General features: G+C 41.8%; 2 protein-coding genes across 2 annotated transcripts; both read left to right on the top strand.

Annotated features, from left to right (window-relative positions):
• Window positions 41-2,601, top strand: LOC109724173 (DEAD-box ATP-dependent RNA helicase 24-like). The gene is made up of 2 exons (XM_020252901.1): window positions 41-910; window positions 2,490-2,601. Exon 1 carries the CDS (start codon window positions 279-281, stop codon window positions 888-890), a length of 612 nt encoding a protein of 203 aa, XP_020108490.1. The 5' UTR covers window positions 41-278; the 3' UTR covers window positions 891-910; window positions 2,490-2,601.
• Window positions 2,492-14,252, top strand: LOC109724214 (DEAD-box ATP-dependent RNA helicase 24-like). The gene is given in 6 exon segments (XM_020252956.1): window positions 2,492-2,718; window positions 12,288-12,441; window positions 12,444-12,648; window positions 12,651-13,288; window positions 13,710-13,765; window positions 13,859-14,252. Coding segments are annotated over 6 exon segments (1,674 nt in total).

Below are 14,439 nucleotides of genomic sequence, written 5' to 3'. Positions count from 1 at the left end.
GAACCCGCGGAAGTGTAAAATTAAAGTCGGCGGAGTTGGAATTATAGGCAATTTATTTCTCTTAAACCGTCGCCGACTTTGAAGTAGTTGCCGACTTCAAAAGTTGGGCCGGGTCCAGAGGCCTTTATCCGTCAATGGGCGGCGCCTCTCTCTCTCTCTCTCTCTCTCTCTAAACTCGGGTTGCTTCGTCTTCGTGCGATGGCCCCTTCTCCTCCCAAATCGTAATTAGGGTTTCCTCCCTCTCCGTCGACGCCCGCGAGCTCCGATCCCCATCGACCATGTCGAAGAGGAAGTTCGGATTCGAGGGCTTCGGCATCAATCGCCCCGCCACCTACAGCTTCGAGCGCTCGCAGGCCCCGCAGCGCCTCTACGTGCCCCCGTCCTCGCGCGGCGGCAGCAACCACGACAACTACGAGGACAACGATCTCGACAACATCGACTACGAGCAAGCGACGACGCCGCGGGCGCCGATGGCCGCAGCGGCCGCCGATGGCCGCAGCGGCGGCGACGTGGACGAGATCGATCCCCTCGACGCGTTCATGGAGGGCATCAACGAGGAGATCCGCGCCCCGCCGCCGCCGCCGCCACCCGGGGCGGCGAAGGAGAAGGTGGATAGGTACGAGGGCGAGGACGAGGACGAGGACGACCCCGTGGAGAGCTTCTTGAGGGCGAAGAAGGACGTGGGCCTCGCCCTTGCTGCAGACGCGTTGCACGCGGGGTACAATTCGGACGAGGAGGTGTACGCGGCCGCGAAGGCTGTCCACGCAGGGATGATCGAGTACGATTCCGACGATAACCCGATTGTGTTGGATGAGAGGAAGATCGAGCCGATTCTGGCGTTGGATCATGGCGCAATTGAGTATGATCAGTTTAATAAGGACTTACTATGAAGAGAAGCCCTCTATATCAGGTAAAAAAGAAAAGGTTTAATCATTTCATTTAGATTGCTCTCCGCATCGTATAACTGTGTGCTCTATTGAATGCATATTGTTGGTGGAAAGCTTGAATATGTCATCTAATAATTCTGTTCTTTATGGTGTTACTGCCTCAGGTNTAATAAAATGCTATTCTACTATGCCACATGTATACATGATGGCAACATGATGTACACCTATTCTATCATAATCTGATATGCCGATACATTAGTATGCTCCAACATGGCAATCAAGTATGCTATAATGCAATAAGCATTACTATCAAATACACTACATGTCCAAATGCCCGATAAATCCAACTACTATGAACTGTCTAGTAGTGATTGTTACTTATGTGACACCGTGTTGATTTCCATTTTCAATTAAGGGCCCACACAAGGTAGCCCGACTTGTGCTGCCAAAGTGCCAGTGGTAGCTCGAGCATTCCCCTCGAGGAATGAGTCTAACCCTCCAGGCCCCCGTAGGCTTCTCAATACCGCACAAGCGAGCATAAATCGCGTAGGCTAACTCCGGAGTGCCGGCTTGTGCCGCCTAAGTGCCAGTGGTAGCTCCAACATTCCCCCTCGAGGAATGAGTCTAACCCTCCAGGCCCCCGTAGGCTTCTTAATACCGCGCAACTCATAGGTCTAGTTTAATATCCACAAGTGAAGTTCTAATCATTCACTAAGTCTAGTGCCTCTTTAGGGCACTAGAACATTATTATATCAAAGTATGTTCCAAAATTCATGCCTCTTTATGGCATTATTTACTAGGTTCATATGTGTCCCAAGCTCAATATCGGTTTATGACATTAGCTTAATATACCAATTCCATGCCTAATGCCTCTTTATGACATTAGCTTACCCTATCAATAATAGGTTAATACGCATGCTCTCTAGCATGATTTCATATTGCTAATATGTACCTAGCATGTATTCCACAATGCATATAACTATTAACATGCATCTATCCACTAGCATATGGTTTCAATGCGTCCGTATNATGCATATTGTTGGTGGAAAGCTTGAATATGTCATCTAATAATTCTGTTCTTTATGATGTTACTGCCTCAGGTTATAGCTGTTATATTGATTTTGCTCCCCTTTTTGTTAAGATAGTAAGTAGAATGTCACAAATATCTTATGCCTATTACATTTTTAAGAATCTGCAGTTTCCAATATGTTGGTGATTCTTTCCCACTATTATAATTATATATTACCAAGTGATTCCATACAAATCTTTTTCTGGAAATATTTTTTTTTAACCTTGTAAAAGGTTGAAGTGTTTAACATTAACAGGTCGTGGAAAGTATGAAATTCGTACATAACTCACACGAACTGTTTAATTACTTACTAGCAAGTAGTAACATAACCTGGAACTACTTCCACATGGCATTTTGTTGTCCACATGAATACACGATGTTACATGTTAATGTAAGTCTTAGATGTGTAATACGTTCGACATTCAACACTTTTGATGTTATAATTTCTTAGGTAAAATATAGTCCTCATTTTCAGTATGGAAGTCGAAATGGATCGCGGATGCATTTTAAATGTGGTTCTTTGTTGATTTTAGGAATGAGCGAACAGGATGTCGCAGATTACAGGAAAAGCTTAGGAATTCGTGTTTCTGGTTTTGATGTATCAAAGCCAATCAAACTCTTTGAAGATTGTGGGTTCTCTACTGCTTTGATGAATGCTATTTCCAAGCAGGGCTATGAAAAGCCAACACCAATACAGTGCCAAGCTTTACCTATAGTACTGTCTGGTAGAGATATTATTGGCATTGCAAAAACAGGTTCCGGTAAAATTGTCACGCCCCGAGCCCCGCCTATTTGGTCAGGTTCGGCACGCGGACAGACCGCCGAACGGACAGAGTTTCCCCTGTACGTCCTAGACGTCGCAATCAACAGGTTCCAACCAGGAACAGTATTCAACATACAACGATTGCATAAGGAAGGTATCAAATAACATAAACACATCCTAAGTTATTACATTCATTCACTTGATATTATTTACATTTCTTTTCCTTTCAAATACATTTAAACTTCCGAATACAATCAATCATCACAAGATTATTACAAGTTTGATCATTTTGCTTTCCTTTTCTACAACCCCTAACTTGGCTGACTTGGGTACTGCTATCTCTGGTCACGGTGGTAGGGCGCTATCTACGGAGCTACGCCCTCACCTCGCGCCGCCGCGCCGCTCACGTGTGAACCTGTAACACCCCAAAAGCAACGTGGGGTGAGAACTAACTCCATAGTTCCCAGTGGGTACGGCCACCCAAGGGAAAAGCTCGACCGACAGGTCCGAAGGAGGCAACTGCAGGTTAGTTCAATAAACAGATATATATGATAATAGGATTATGCAACTAACAATACCATGCATTGCCTCGTGATATGCAATATGAAGATCATGCAATAATGCAACTATACAACCAACTAGTAGTTCAATCGATTACTACTTTCATCCAATTGACATTTAAGATTTTCTGTCCTTTACCGCCTTTGTCATAAAGTTTCATCTACCTTTACAAAGCTAACCGCCCAACTCGGTCTTGAGTCAATCGACTGCGGAGTACCGCACAAGCTAGGCTCGAGGCGAAGGACGTCTCACTCGCACCTCAGCCTAATGTCCACTCTACTAGGACTCGACTACCGCTCATGCCTAATTTGCATAATTCTCGTGAGTACATTACCCAATCTACTGGCGAGCCATCTCGATTCGTAGGGAGCCGTCATCGGGACCCCACATAGGCNATTTCATATTGCTAATATGTACCTAGCATGTATTCCACAATGCATATAACTATTAACATGCATCTATCCACTAGCATATGGTTTCAATGCGTCCGTATGCAACTATCAACTTAGCATAATTCTCATAATACTACATGCATACGCTTTCCAATACAACTACCAACTTAGCATAATTCTCATAAAATTACCATGCACATACAATTCACATATCATTCAAGTCTAATGCCTCTTTATGGCCTTACTTTGCTAGGCTCATTCATAACTCAAGCCCGATGTCGCATTACGACATTAGCTCCCTAACTCACAAGTTATTCAAGTCCAAAGCCACTTTATGGCCTAATGTATTTTCCTATGTCCAAATCAGATTTATGTACAAGGCATATTACATTTGTCATGTCTACTATATGGAGCATGATTTCAAGTCCCAATTAAAATGCTAAACCCATGCATAAATCTCACTTGCAAGCTCTCTACCACATAGAGGTTCGAAAATGCATTGTATATAACATGTGCATTTATACTTGTCATATTTACTAAATGCAACGCGATCCAAAGCCACAATTAAGAATGCTATTCATAGGGCAAAGCCCAACACGAAAACTCTCTACTACATAGAGGTCCAAAAATGTATTGTATGTAACATAAGCATTTCAAGCATTATAAAATTCACAAATAATGCATCTACCATGAAAATGCGTGATTTTTCATTTTATGATACTTAAATCCACATAAATGAGATTTTCTCATTTGTAGCGAGGTCAAACCCACCGAGAGCTCCACGCGACCCTTCGTGCCCACGATTCTCTTAGCTCCAAGACTTTAGGTGATATCACGATGCTATGATTCCGGTTTCGTGATTTTAGGAAGCTCACGCCGCGAGCTGCGGCAATCTGTACCGAAATCGGCCTTTTCTTCAATATCTTCGCGAAGCCTCGTCGTATCGCCGAACCGACTTTGCCAGCGCGTTCGTATACCTAACAATTAGGTCTATACAGGCTGAATTTAGATCAAACCCCCTTATTAGCAAAACCCCTATTTTGAGCCCTAACATGCTACTATTGCAAGAAATCACTAAATTGGAACTTGATTTATGCAATTAACATGTTATTAGCATCTAGGGAGTCCTCTAAACTCATTCCTAGAGCATATAATTGAGGCTTCAAAATTCTACCATTAAAACCCTATGAAGCTTACCTCTCAAGTTTCCTCTTAGACCAAGGAAGGAGAAGATGAAGATAAAGATGAAGCTTCAACTCCAAGCTTTCTTCTCTATCAAGCTTGCTCCAATTTTCTCCTCCAATCCTCTCTTTGGTAGAGAGAAATAGAGGTCATAGAGACAAAGAGAGAAAGAGAGAAAGGAAGCTTGCTCTCCAAGCCTCTCTTGGGTTGGGCACAAATGAGAAAAGAGTACAAGTTCACATATATATATATATATATATATCCCCAAAATACTATTCACTTCAGTTTGTAGCTCAGGTACAGATATTTTTCGCCTGCCCTTCTAAATGTCCATTTGAACTCAAATTTGGCAGTCATGCTCGGTTTTACTTAACTTAACGAAAAAAATTTTAATCTTTCAGTTTCGACCCCGTTTGGTCGCCGAGAGCTCTACCGAACTGTAATCTTTAGTAGATAGCAGTTTGATTTTATTCTCCACCTTCCGAGTCTCAGAATGGGATGAAATTTTAATTCTATCCTCATAAAAATAATTCTGACATATCCTCCTATTTTCATAATTTTCTGACACTGTACATTTGCTGCTAATTCATCTGCCCCGTCTCTCACAGAAAATTCTAAATCTTCTATTTTCGCTCCAATTTCAGCACAGATCATTTCCAATTTATATTTACTTCTAAAAGTCGAATAAAAATAGTATCTCACACTATTTTTATTTATATTCACTTTTATTAAAAAAAAAATCGGTATGCTACATAGTGCCACTACTACACTATTTCCAAATGCCATTCTTTTATGTTATTTACTTGTTCAAGTTCATCACTTGTTCTTAGTACTATAGGATTCCATGTCAAGACACAATCCTTATGCATCCACTAGATCATGTGTCCAACTCACAATTTCTATTTTTACCATGGAAGCATACAAGGAATTGAAATACATCTAACCATATATCCTACAATGCATGATATCAACATATGAGTATAAATGCTCAACAATAACAACTTAGACATAAAAGGAAATCCGATTTTTTCGGATAGCACCCCCCATCTCTTGGTGATGCCGCGATGCGAGAATTCAAGCCTCGCAATTTATGAGCATCGTTTCGGCTCGACCCAACACAAACGAACCGAAAAGTGTACTTTTCTTCAACGACTCGCCGCACGTCCGTAGGAATTTCAATTCGAGTTGCCCACCGTGTCAGTTTTACCTTCAATTAAGTTTACATAGGCTCAATTTAGATCAAACCCTTCTATGATCAAAAGCCCTCTTTAGAAAACCTAAAAACCCATTATTGCAAGAATACATATAACAATCATGATTCATGCAATAATCTAGTGTAACATCACCTATGGTTTCCATTTAACTCATTTCTAAGGGATTATTTCAAAACCCAAACTACAAACCACTAAATCACATGAAGCTTACCTCCAACACAAGCTTCTCCTCAAGCCAAATGAAGAAGAAGATGGTAGCTTCACCTCCAAGCAACCTTTCTCTACCAACTCCTCCTCTTGGATCAAACCCTACGAGAGAGAGAGAGAAGTTTAGAGAGAGAAATAGAACTCTCTTTTGTTGGGGTGTGAAGGGGAAATGTGAAGAAATGGGATAAAACCCATCTATATACACTCCCACTTGCACAATGCACTTAGCCCGTCACACAAATGACCTTTTTGCAATTTTTCACGTTTTCCCATGTACGGGGTCCGGACCCTACATGTAGGGTCCGGACCCCGAGAGCACCACAAATTTGAAAATTTTCGAAATTCACCAAACAAGGTCTCTTTTGGTCCCTTACACCCTTGTAAGTCATTCCGATCACTCGAAACACTCTACGGACCTCTCTAAAGTGTCCAATATCACACTTCAGTCAATTTCGACCAAGATTCGGTTTACACATCAAGGATTCATTACCTCATAGCTGATCCGGCCGAACCGAGCCTAGTGTGTGAATTGAACTTGACTGATCCAATCCCTCATCGGCCGAATCACTTGATCCGACAGCGGGTGCAAGTTTCGAGGGTCATTATTCGTAGCCGCTTATCCTCCTAGTGCGCTTCCCGAAGGAGTGTTTTGACCAAACCAGCGATCAAAGAAGATCGGCTCGCAGCAATATGAGAAACATTAACACTACAACAGAATTCGGCTATAGGGACATATTCTTGAGACACTTTTATATAAGTGTCCCATTTATGCCAAAATTTTTTTAAAAATCTACTAAGACTTAAATATAAAGCCCAATCCAATAAAAAATAAAACGTTACTCTACTCAACTAACCACACTCAGCCCACTCGGCCCGATTACAATAAAAAAGGAAAAAAAAAAAAGAAAAATTGATCACCATCTCCCCTTCTCGTCCTCCGCCGCTGCAGCCGACGAGATAGGGTTCCGGCGGCTGGAGTTCGACCGCGAGGATCTCGCAGGGACCGTAGAGGGCTACGACCGCCACATATCCCTCCGCCACAGGTCGCTGGAGTAAATGCCGAATATCAAAGCGGCCCTACCTATAGCGACCCCACATATAGCAACACTTTTAAAAAGTATCGGTAATTTAGGGAGCAGTACTTTTTTTTTGACCTATACCAATATTTAAAAGTGTCGCTATACACCATTTTTGTTGTAGTGTAACAATATTTCTTTCAGATTGTGGCTCGACATTGACTCTTTTCTAATGTCTATAAAGCTACAAAACATATTAATCTCTTATGATCAAAACAGTATCATAGTTCGGAAGTTTATATTGTTAGGAATTTATTTGAGAATGCAAGGTAAATTCATAGAATCAAATTGATATTTAAATATTTTTGCTTCTATAATAATGAAAAGTATTTTGGTAGTATCAACTCTCTCAAAATTCAATAATATTCATACTTTAAGGGCCTTTTTGTTTGCACGAAAGTGGGGTGGAAGTGGGAAGAGAGAAGTAATTTTCGGTGAAAACTGCCCACTTCCGTTGTTTGGTTCACCGTAATTTTATTACGCCCGAAAGTCCAGTTCACCCAAAATAATGAAATTGACTTCGCCCTACCACGGGGCGAAGTCAATTCCGGTGAAGTGAAAAAAAGGCAAGAGTGGGATTAATGTGTTAGGGTTACCTCCTCTCTACCCTTTCATCCAAATATATTCAATTATGGAAGTAATTAAATTTTTTATTTGGATTGTATGTCTAAAATATGATCAAATTTGGTTAGGTAAGTTTTAATATATTTTTTGTTTAATATGTATATTTAGAAAATGATGAAAAATGAATTTGTTAAATGTTAATAATTTTTTAACTTTAGAATTTTATTTGTTGCATTATTATAATTTATATGCAAACAAATAATATAATTTTTTAAAATTTTATTTTATAATTATACATATATATATTATATTAATTTTTTACTTATAATTTATTATCTACTAAAGTTACCAAAATAGACAATAGATACTTCAGAGGTAAGCTATTGTAGTTTCTGTGCGAGCTTTCGGATAGGATGGCTTCAGTAATTATAAGACTTTCGACATTCTGGACGAGCTGTCGGAGCTATAGTCGGAGTCAATTCGTTGGCACCGAATTGAAATGCAGAATTGGAAACTCGGCGCACTTCCAAAGATAAGCAAAAACTGGAGTTATTTGCCAGATTCGGCGCCCAGAACAAGGTTGTTAGTTCGGCCCAGAAACGATTAGTTGAATTTAAGCTGAAACTGGACAGCCAATTCGGATCCCAAGTTCCGGGCGCACCAGAAGTGGGTCCGGAATTCGACATCGTGAATATCGGCCTTGCTTGACGGCAGTGGCAGAGTGGTAGGATAGTTAACGGGCCGGAGCCGTTTCACCGGCGGCGAAGCGCAACGCGCGAGCGAGAGTCCGAGGAGCCCCGTTTGTGCAGGCTGGAATTGTTCTGGTCGCGCCAGACATGGTTCCGGCGGCCCAAACGCCAGTTTTCTGCAGGGACCTAGTTTGGCGTGCTGGAATGTGCAGATTGCATTAGCTTTGTTTGTTTAGGTTCATGTGATCCTATTTTTCACCGCTTATAAATAGCTGAGGAAGTGTTCCGGTGAGCTCTTATTCCATCACCTTTCTTTCACAGAGAAGCCTCGTTTTAGCATCTGCTACCCTCGATTGTTGCCCTCAAAGTGCATCAAAACTTTCCATGAAATCCAGCTTGATGGTACTGATTTCTGCAGTTCCTTCCAGCGATTCGACGCCGCGAGCTCCAGTGTTTTGGCTCGTGCCGTCTGAATCGTAGGAAGGTCGGATTTGCGACGAAACTTGGTTTGCTGGATTCTAGACTTCGCAAGAGGAATCCACGAACCCTGAATGGCAGATTTGGTTTGAGGTTAGCTTGAGATCGATATTGAGATTTTTCTGGACTGGCTATTTGGCTTTGAGCGAAAATGGATTTTCTGAGTTTTTCTTGCATGGCTATCGTTTGTTGCAGCTGTGGAATTTTGCGACCTGAGTTATGATTGACGCCCGTCAGTAGTTTGCTGATTTGGATCTGTCCGCTCACACCGAATTGGCAGCTCCACTTAGTGTAGTTTTGACATTGAAATTGATAAATAGCATAAGTTAGGAAATTGAATTTTGTTAGTGTGTTGTGTGAGTGTGATGTCTAGGATCCTACTTTTTCGATCTTTGCTGGCTGTAAGGCTAGGTATGAATGGTTCCAGCAGGCGTGCTTCGTCAGGCTTGAGCTGACGCTTCTCTGCATGCCAGGATTTGCTCTCAAGGTGGGTGTTATCATCGTTTTGCTGTGAGCTAAGTGGGCATTTAGTGCCGACGTGTATAGTGTCGATGTTTGTACTATCATGTTTAATTTCATCTGATTAGCATTTTGGACGTAATATGCAATATAAAGCAATGCTGAAATGAATGTTTATTTATATCATGTGTGGACTTGATTTGACTTAGGAGAAAACCTGCGTTTTGAGGCCGTCCATATGCTTAAACTAGACAGATTTAGCTCTAGGAGCCGTGCTTTCGATTGTGATCGTTGCAAAAGAGAGTCAGTGCGATGGATACTCTGGGATAGTTAGAAGGCATTTACGCTCGGTGCTGGGATGCACGAGCTTATTTTTCCAAGCAGAGTATATTGACTGTTTCGCGTCGTTGGGTGCCGTTACGGGATAGCGCTGGACCACAGATTCTTGTTTTGGCTATCAGATTGTGCGCGAGGGCGACGTGGTTTGGTTTGTAGACTCGTTGTACCCTGTTTCATCGTTGACTTTGGCCTAGGTTGGAAGCCTGTAGGTTGGAGCCTCGACCAGAGATATCGCTGCAGTACCGTGGGTAGCGCCAGAGTGCCGACTATGGAACCGCGGAGAGTCAGTGCTTGTGCTTTCGCCGGTTGGTGATCGCTCAATTCGGGACCGCGGTTGACTTGCTCTCCCCGGACCAGGTTATGTGTGGATAGAGCTGGTGATAGTCACAACGGGGCAGGGACTGCGGCTGTATTCAGCAGTTCCCAGTGGACGGGTATGGCTTACAGTCCCGATGATTGGTTCAGATTTGACATTTCCTACAGTATTGTTAGTTGCTAGAGCCTGATAGTATAGTGTAGTTGTAGCCGGTTGAGTTTTATTTCCTAGCTTTGGGCTATTCTTGCTCGCCTTTCTGTAGACTTAGTGGGTGACCGATGTTAGTTTGGGGCGGTTACCCGACTGAGACTATGTTTTTTACAGTAGTTCACGTCCACAGTTGTTAAACTGCCCTGTTTTGGCAGAGCGCACAGGTTTCGCTTGCTGCGCCTTACCGCGGATAGGATACGAGGCAAGGGGCGTCGCGAGTTAGAGCCTCCCGACGTGCTGAGGCTAGAGGGCCTCCTACTGGCAGTAGATGTTTTGTGTTTCGAGTTTAATGTACATAGTGGACCTACTCGCAGTGGCGAGTAGGCTATTGGTATTTTCGATTTGGACTATTGTATAATGAATACTCAGTATTGGTTGAGCTTCTGTTTTCTCTAGCAGCTCCCTACTACTGTTCGTAGTAGTGTTTGATTTACAGGTACAGCTATCGCTTCGTATACAGAGAAAATTCCTTTGTATACGGCGGATTTGTCGGCGCGCCCGAAAAAAGTGTAATCCGGGGCGTGACAACCATACCGGGGGTGAAGAGTTACACTTTTTACGTCATCTACTTCCTACCAAACAAACAACAGAACTCGCAGAATTGCACTTCCACAGTTAAAAACAAACAGCAGAAATGAACTAATTTTCACCCAAGCTCCACTTCAACCCAAAGTCTACTTCTACCCAAAGTCTACTTACGCTGAAACAAACATACCCTAAGTGAAGGTGCTTGTGTAAGCAGTGAAAAAGATCCAGCACACAAAAAGAATTTTTTTTCTTTTTCTTTTTTTTTTTTGGAAATGATTGAATGGTAAATATAAGAATAAGAAAAATATTATCTTTTGATAGCATATGCTTAAAAAATAATAAGTAATTTTCATATGGTATCAGAGCCGAGTTCTAGTGCCCTCACATTCCATGAGATCCTAGGTGCAATTTCTGCATTCACCAGTTTTTGGCATATAATTTTTGATAGTCTATGTGGCGTGTTTCAACACGTCTACACCCATGTAGGGGAGTGTACTAAGACTAGTTTTGAGAAATAATGATCTTTTGTAGTACATTATTTTCTAGAAGTTAAGTTTTCGGAGCTATCGATTGTTTGGCAGATATTAATTTGAATTGAAACACACCAACTGAATTTTGACTACATGATCCAGTAGGTGTGAGGTTGGTTAGAATGTCCTTAATTGTAGGTGTGACAGCATAATATATATATANAACCCTTTCCATGTATGCGTGTGTGTTGTGTGTGTGTGCGGGTTGCATTCGGCTGAGGAAGGAGAAGAAAGGGATTTAATCCCTTTTTACAAGTTAGCCCCTCAACTATTCAACCTTCCAGTTTAGTCCCTAAATCTGATAAGTTTCGTTGGAGCCCTTCTGAATGTCCGTTTGAGCTCAAATTTGACAGGCAGCTTCAGTTTAACGTACTGAGTAAGAATATATCTTAAGTTTTCAGTTTCGACCCCGTTTGGTCACCGAAAACTGTGCCGAACTGTAACCTTTATCAGATGACTGTCGGATTTTATTTCTCACTCTACGGGTGTCAGAATGGTATGAAACTTTAAATCTAGCCTCATAAAAATATTTCTGATATATCCTCCAGTTTTCATAATTTTCTGACACTGTGCATTTTCTGCTAATTTATCTGCCCCGTTTCTCACAGAAAATTTTAAATCTTCTGTTTTCGCTCCGATTTCAGCACAAGTCATTTCCAATCTATATTTCACTTCTCTAAACCCAATAAAATAGTATCTCATACTATTTTTATTTATTTTCACCTTTATACTCAAAATCCGGTATGTTACATTCCACCGCAACCTCACCGGAACCATTTAAATGTACACCGTAACTTCGTAGTTTTAGAAGTACGGTACCTTACAAAAACTGTGGCATTTGTACTCCCTATGATTGTTCACATTATGGACCAGCCCGAAATTGAAAAAGAAAAAGGTCCAATTGGCATGATATGTGCTCCCACCAGGGAATTGGCACATCAAATATATCTAGAAGCCAAGAAGTTTGCGAAGCCTTACACGATCTACGAGTTGCCGCTGTCTATGGTGGTGTTTCAAAGCATGACCAATTTAAAGATCTTAAAGCAGGTTGTGAAATAGTTGTTGCTACTCCAGGGAGATTAATAGACTTGCTGAAGATGAAAGCCTTGAAGATGTTTAGGGCAACTTACCTGGTGCTCGATGAAGTTGACCGGATGTTTGACCTTGGGTTCGAGCCGCAAATACGACTATCGTTGGCCAAATCAGACCGGACCAACAGACACTTCTTTTCTCTGCGACCATGCCGTATAAAGTCGAGCACTTAGCTAGAGAAATTCTTGTAGATCCTTTTAGGGTTACCGTCGGTGAGGTTGGATGGGCCAACGAAGACATCGCCCAACTTGTCCACGTAATTCCTTCTGATTCTAAGAAGATGCCTCGGCTGCTTGAGAAGTTGCCGTCATTGATTGATGATGGGGATGTTCTTGTCTTTGCGTTGAAAAAGGTAACAGTAGATGAAATCGAAAGCCAGCTGGTTCAGAAAGGGTTCAAGGTCGCGGCACTGCATGGGGACAAAGACCAGGCCTCTCGAATGGACACCTTGCAGAAGTTCAAATCGGGGATTTACCATGTTCTAGTTGCAACTGATGTTGCCACTCGTGGGCTAGACATAAAGTCGATAAAGTCAGTTGTTAACTATGATATTTCAAAAGACATGGACATGCACATCCATCGTATAGGGAGAACTGGCCGTGCTGGTGATAAAGATGGGACGGCCTACACTCTTATTACGCAGAAGGAGGCACGCTTTGCTGGTGAACTAGTCAACAATTTGATTGCTGCTGGTCAAGATGTTTCTGTCGAATTGATGGATCTGGCTATGAAGGTGAGGTCTATTAAGTCCTATCTTTTTATGTTCTTTCCTGCATTTCATTCTCCTTAGGATGAGAAGCCTGCACTACATTTTCTTTTGTATTATTTGTCGGAGCAACGTTATACTTAATTTTGCACACAGTATACGTATCGAAAGCTTGCACGACTAATTCTCCTTTTTGTTGTTCCCTCTTTCCTTTCTTTCTTCTGTGGTTTGGTCATAAAACCCTTTCTTGTTCTCTTTTATATTGGAATGCTTTGTAGCGTCTCTGTGATTCTTTCCAGATCAATATACTGTTGTTACCTTCAAACTAAATATTATTGGAATGAGTAGCATGAACTCTAATAGTTTCCATCAGCACATACTTAAATAAAGGTTATATGAGCTATTTTTTGTGAAATGGTGGCTTCTAAGTTGGATTTTTCAATCATAGGATGCAAGGTTCAGGTCCAAACGTGATCAAAGAAAAGGTTCAGGTATGTGTACGCTGTTGAAGCATATTATAGTTTATAAGATAACAAAATATTTTTCTTACATTTTGCCTCAGCTATGCAGCTATATAACTCATTTTCTGCTATATAGTGTCAACTCAGCTTTCCGATATTTGTTCTTAACCATAGAAAATATTTTCTCAGGAGGTAAAAAAGGTGGAGGAAGAGGAAAAGGAGGTGGTGGCGGTGGTAGCAGGCGAGGTGTTCGTGGTGTTGATTACGGCCTTGGAATCGGTTATAAACCCGAGGAGTCAAATGCAACATCTCAGCCAGCTCCAGGTAGATCTGCTGCTGTTAATTCGCTGAGGACTGGGATGATGCAACAGTTCAAATGCAATTTTGTTGCTGCCGCTTCGAGTTCTCAGAGCAATAATAGAACCCCAAGCGGTAGTGCTCCCAGCGCAAGACCCGTTCTACGAGGTTTTGTTTCTGGTGGTACGATGGTGGAGAGGCAGCATATAAAACACAACCGGTCGCTCCTTTAACCCTCCGTCCAAGCCTGAAGAAAGCACAAACGAAAATGGGAATAAGAACCCCGACAGATTAGTCCTTTTCAGTTAATCTGCATAAATGTAGCTCAGTAGTTGCGACTTTGAATAAATGTTTGTTACTGCTGTGATTGTTGTCTCCTACACCTACTGGGAGATACTATCTCTACTAAATTTCTCTTAC

The sequence above is a fragment of the Ananas comosus genome, linkage group 18 (genome assembly GCF_001540865.1).
Source record: "Ananas comosus cultivar F153 linkage group 18, ASM154086v1, whole genome shotgun sequence".
NCBI lineage: Eukaryota > Viridiplantae > Streptophyta > Magnoliopsida > Poales > Bromeliaceae > Ananas > Ananas comosus.
The sequence above is the reverse complement of the archived record's forward strand: the minus strand, read 5'-3'. Positions and strand labels throughout refer to the sequence as shown.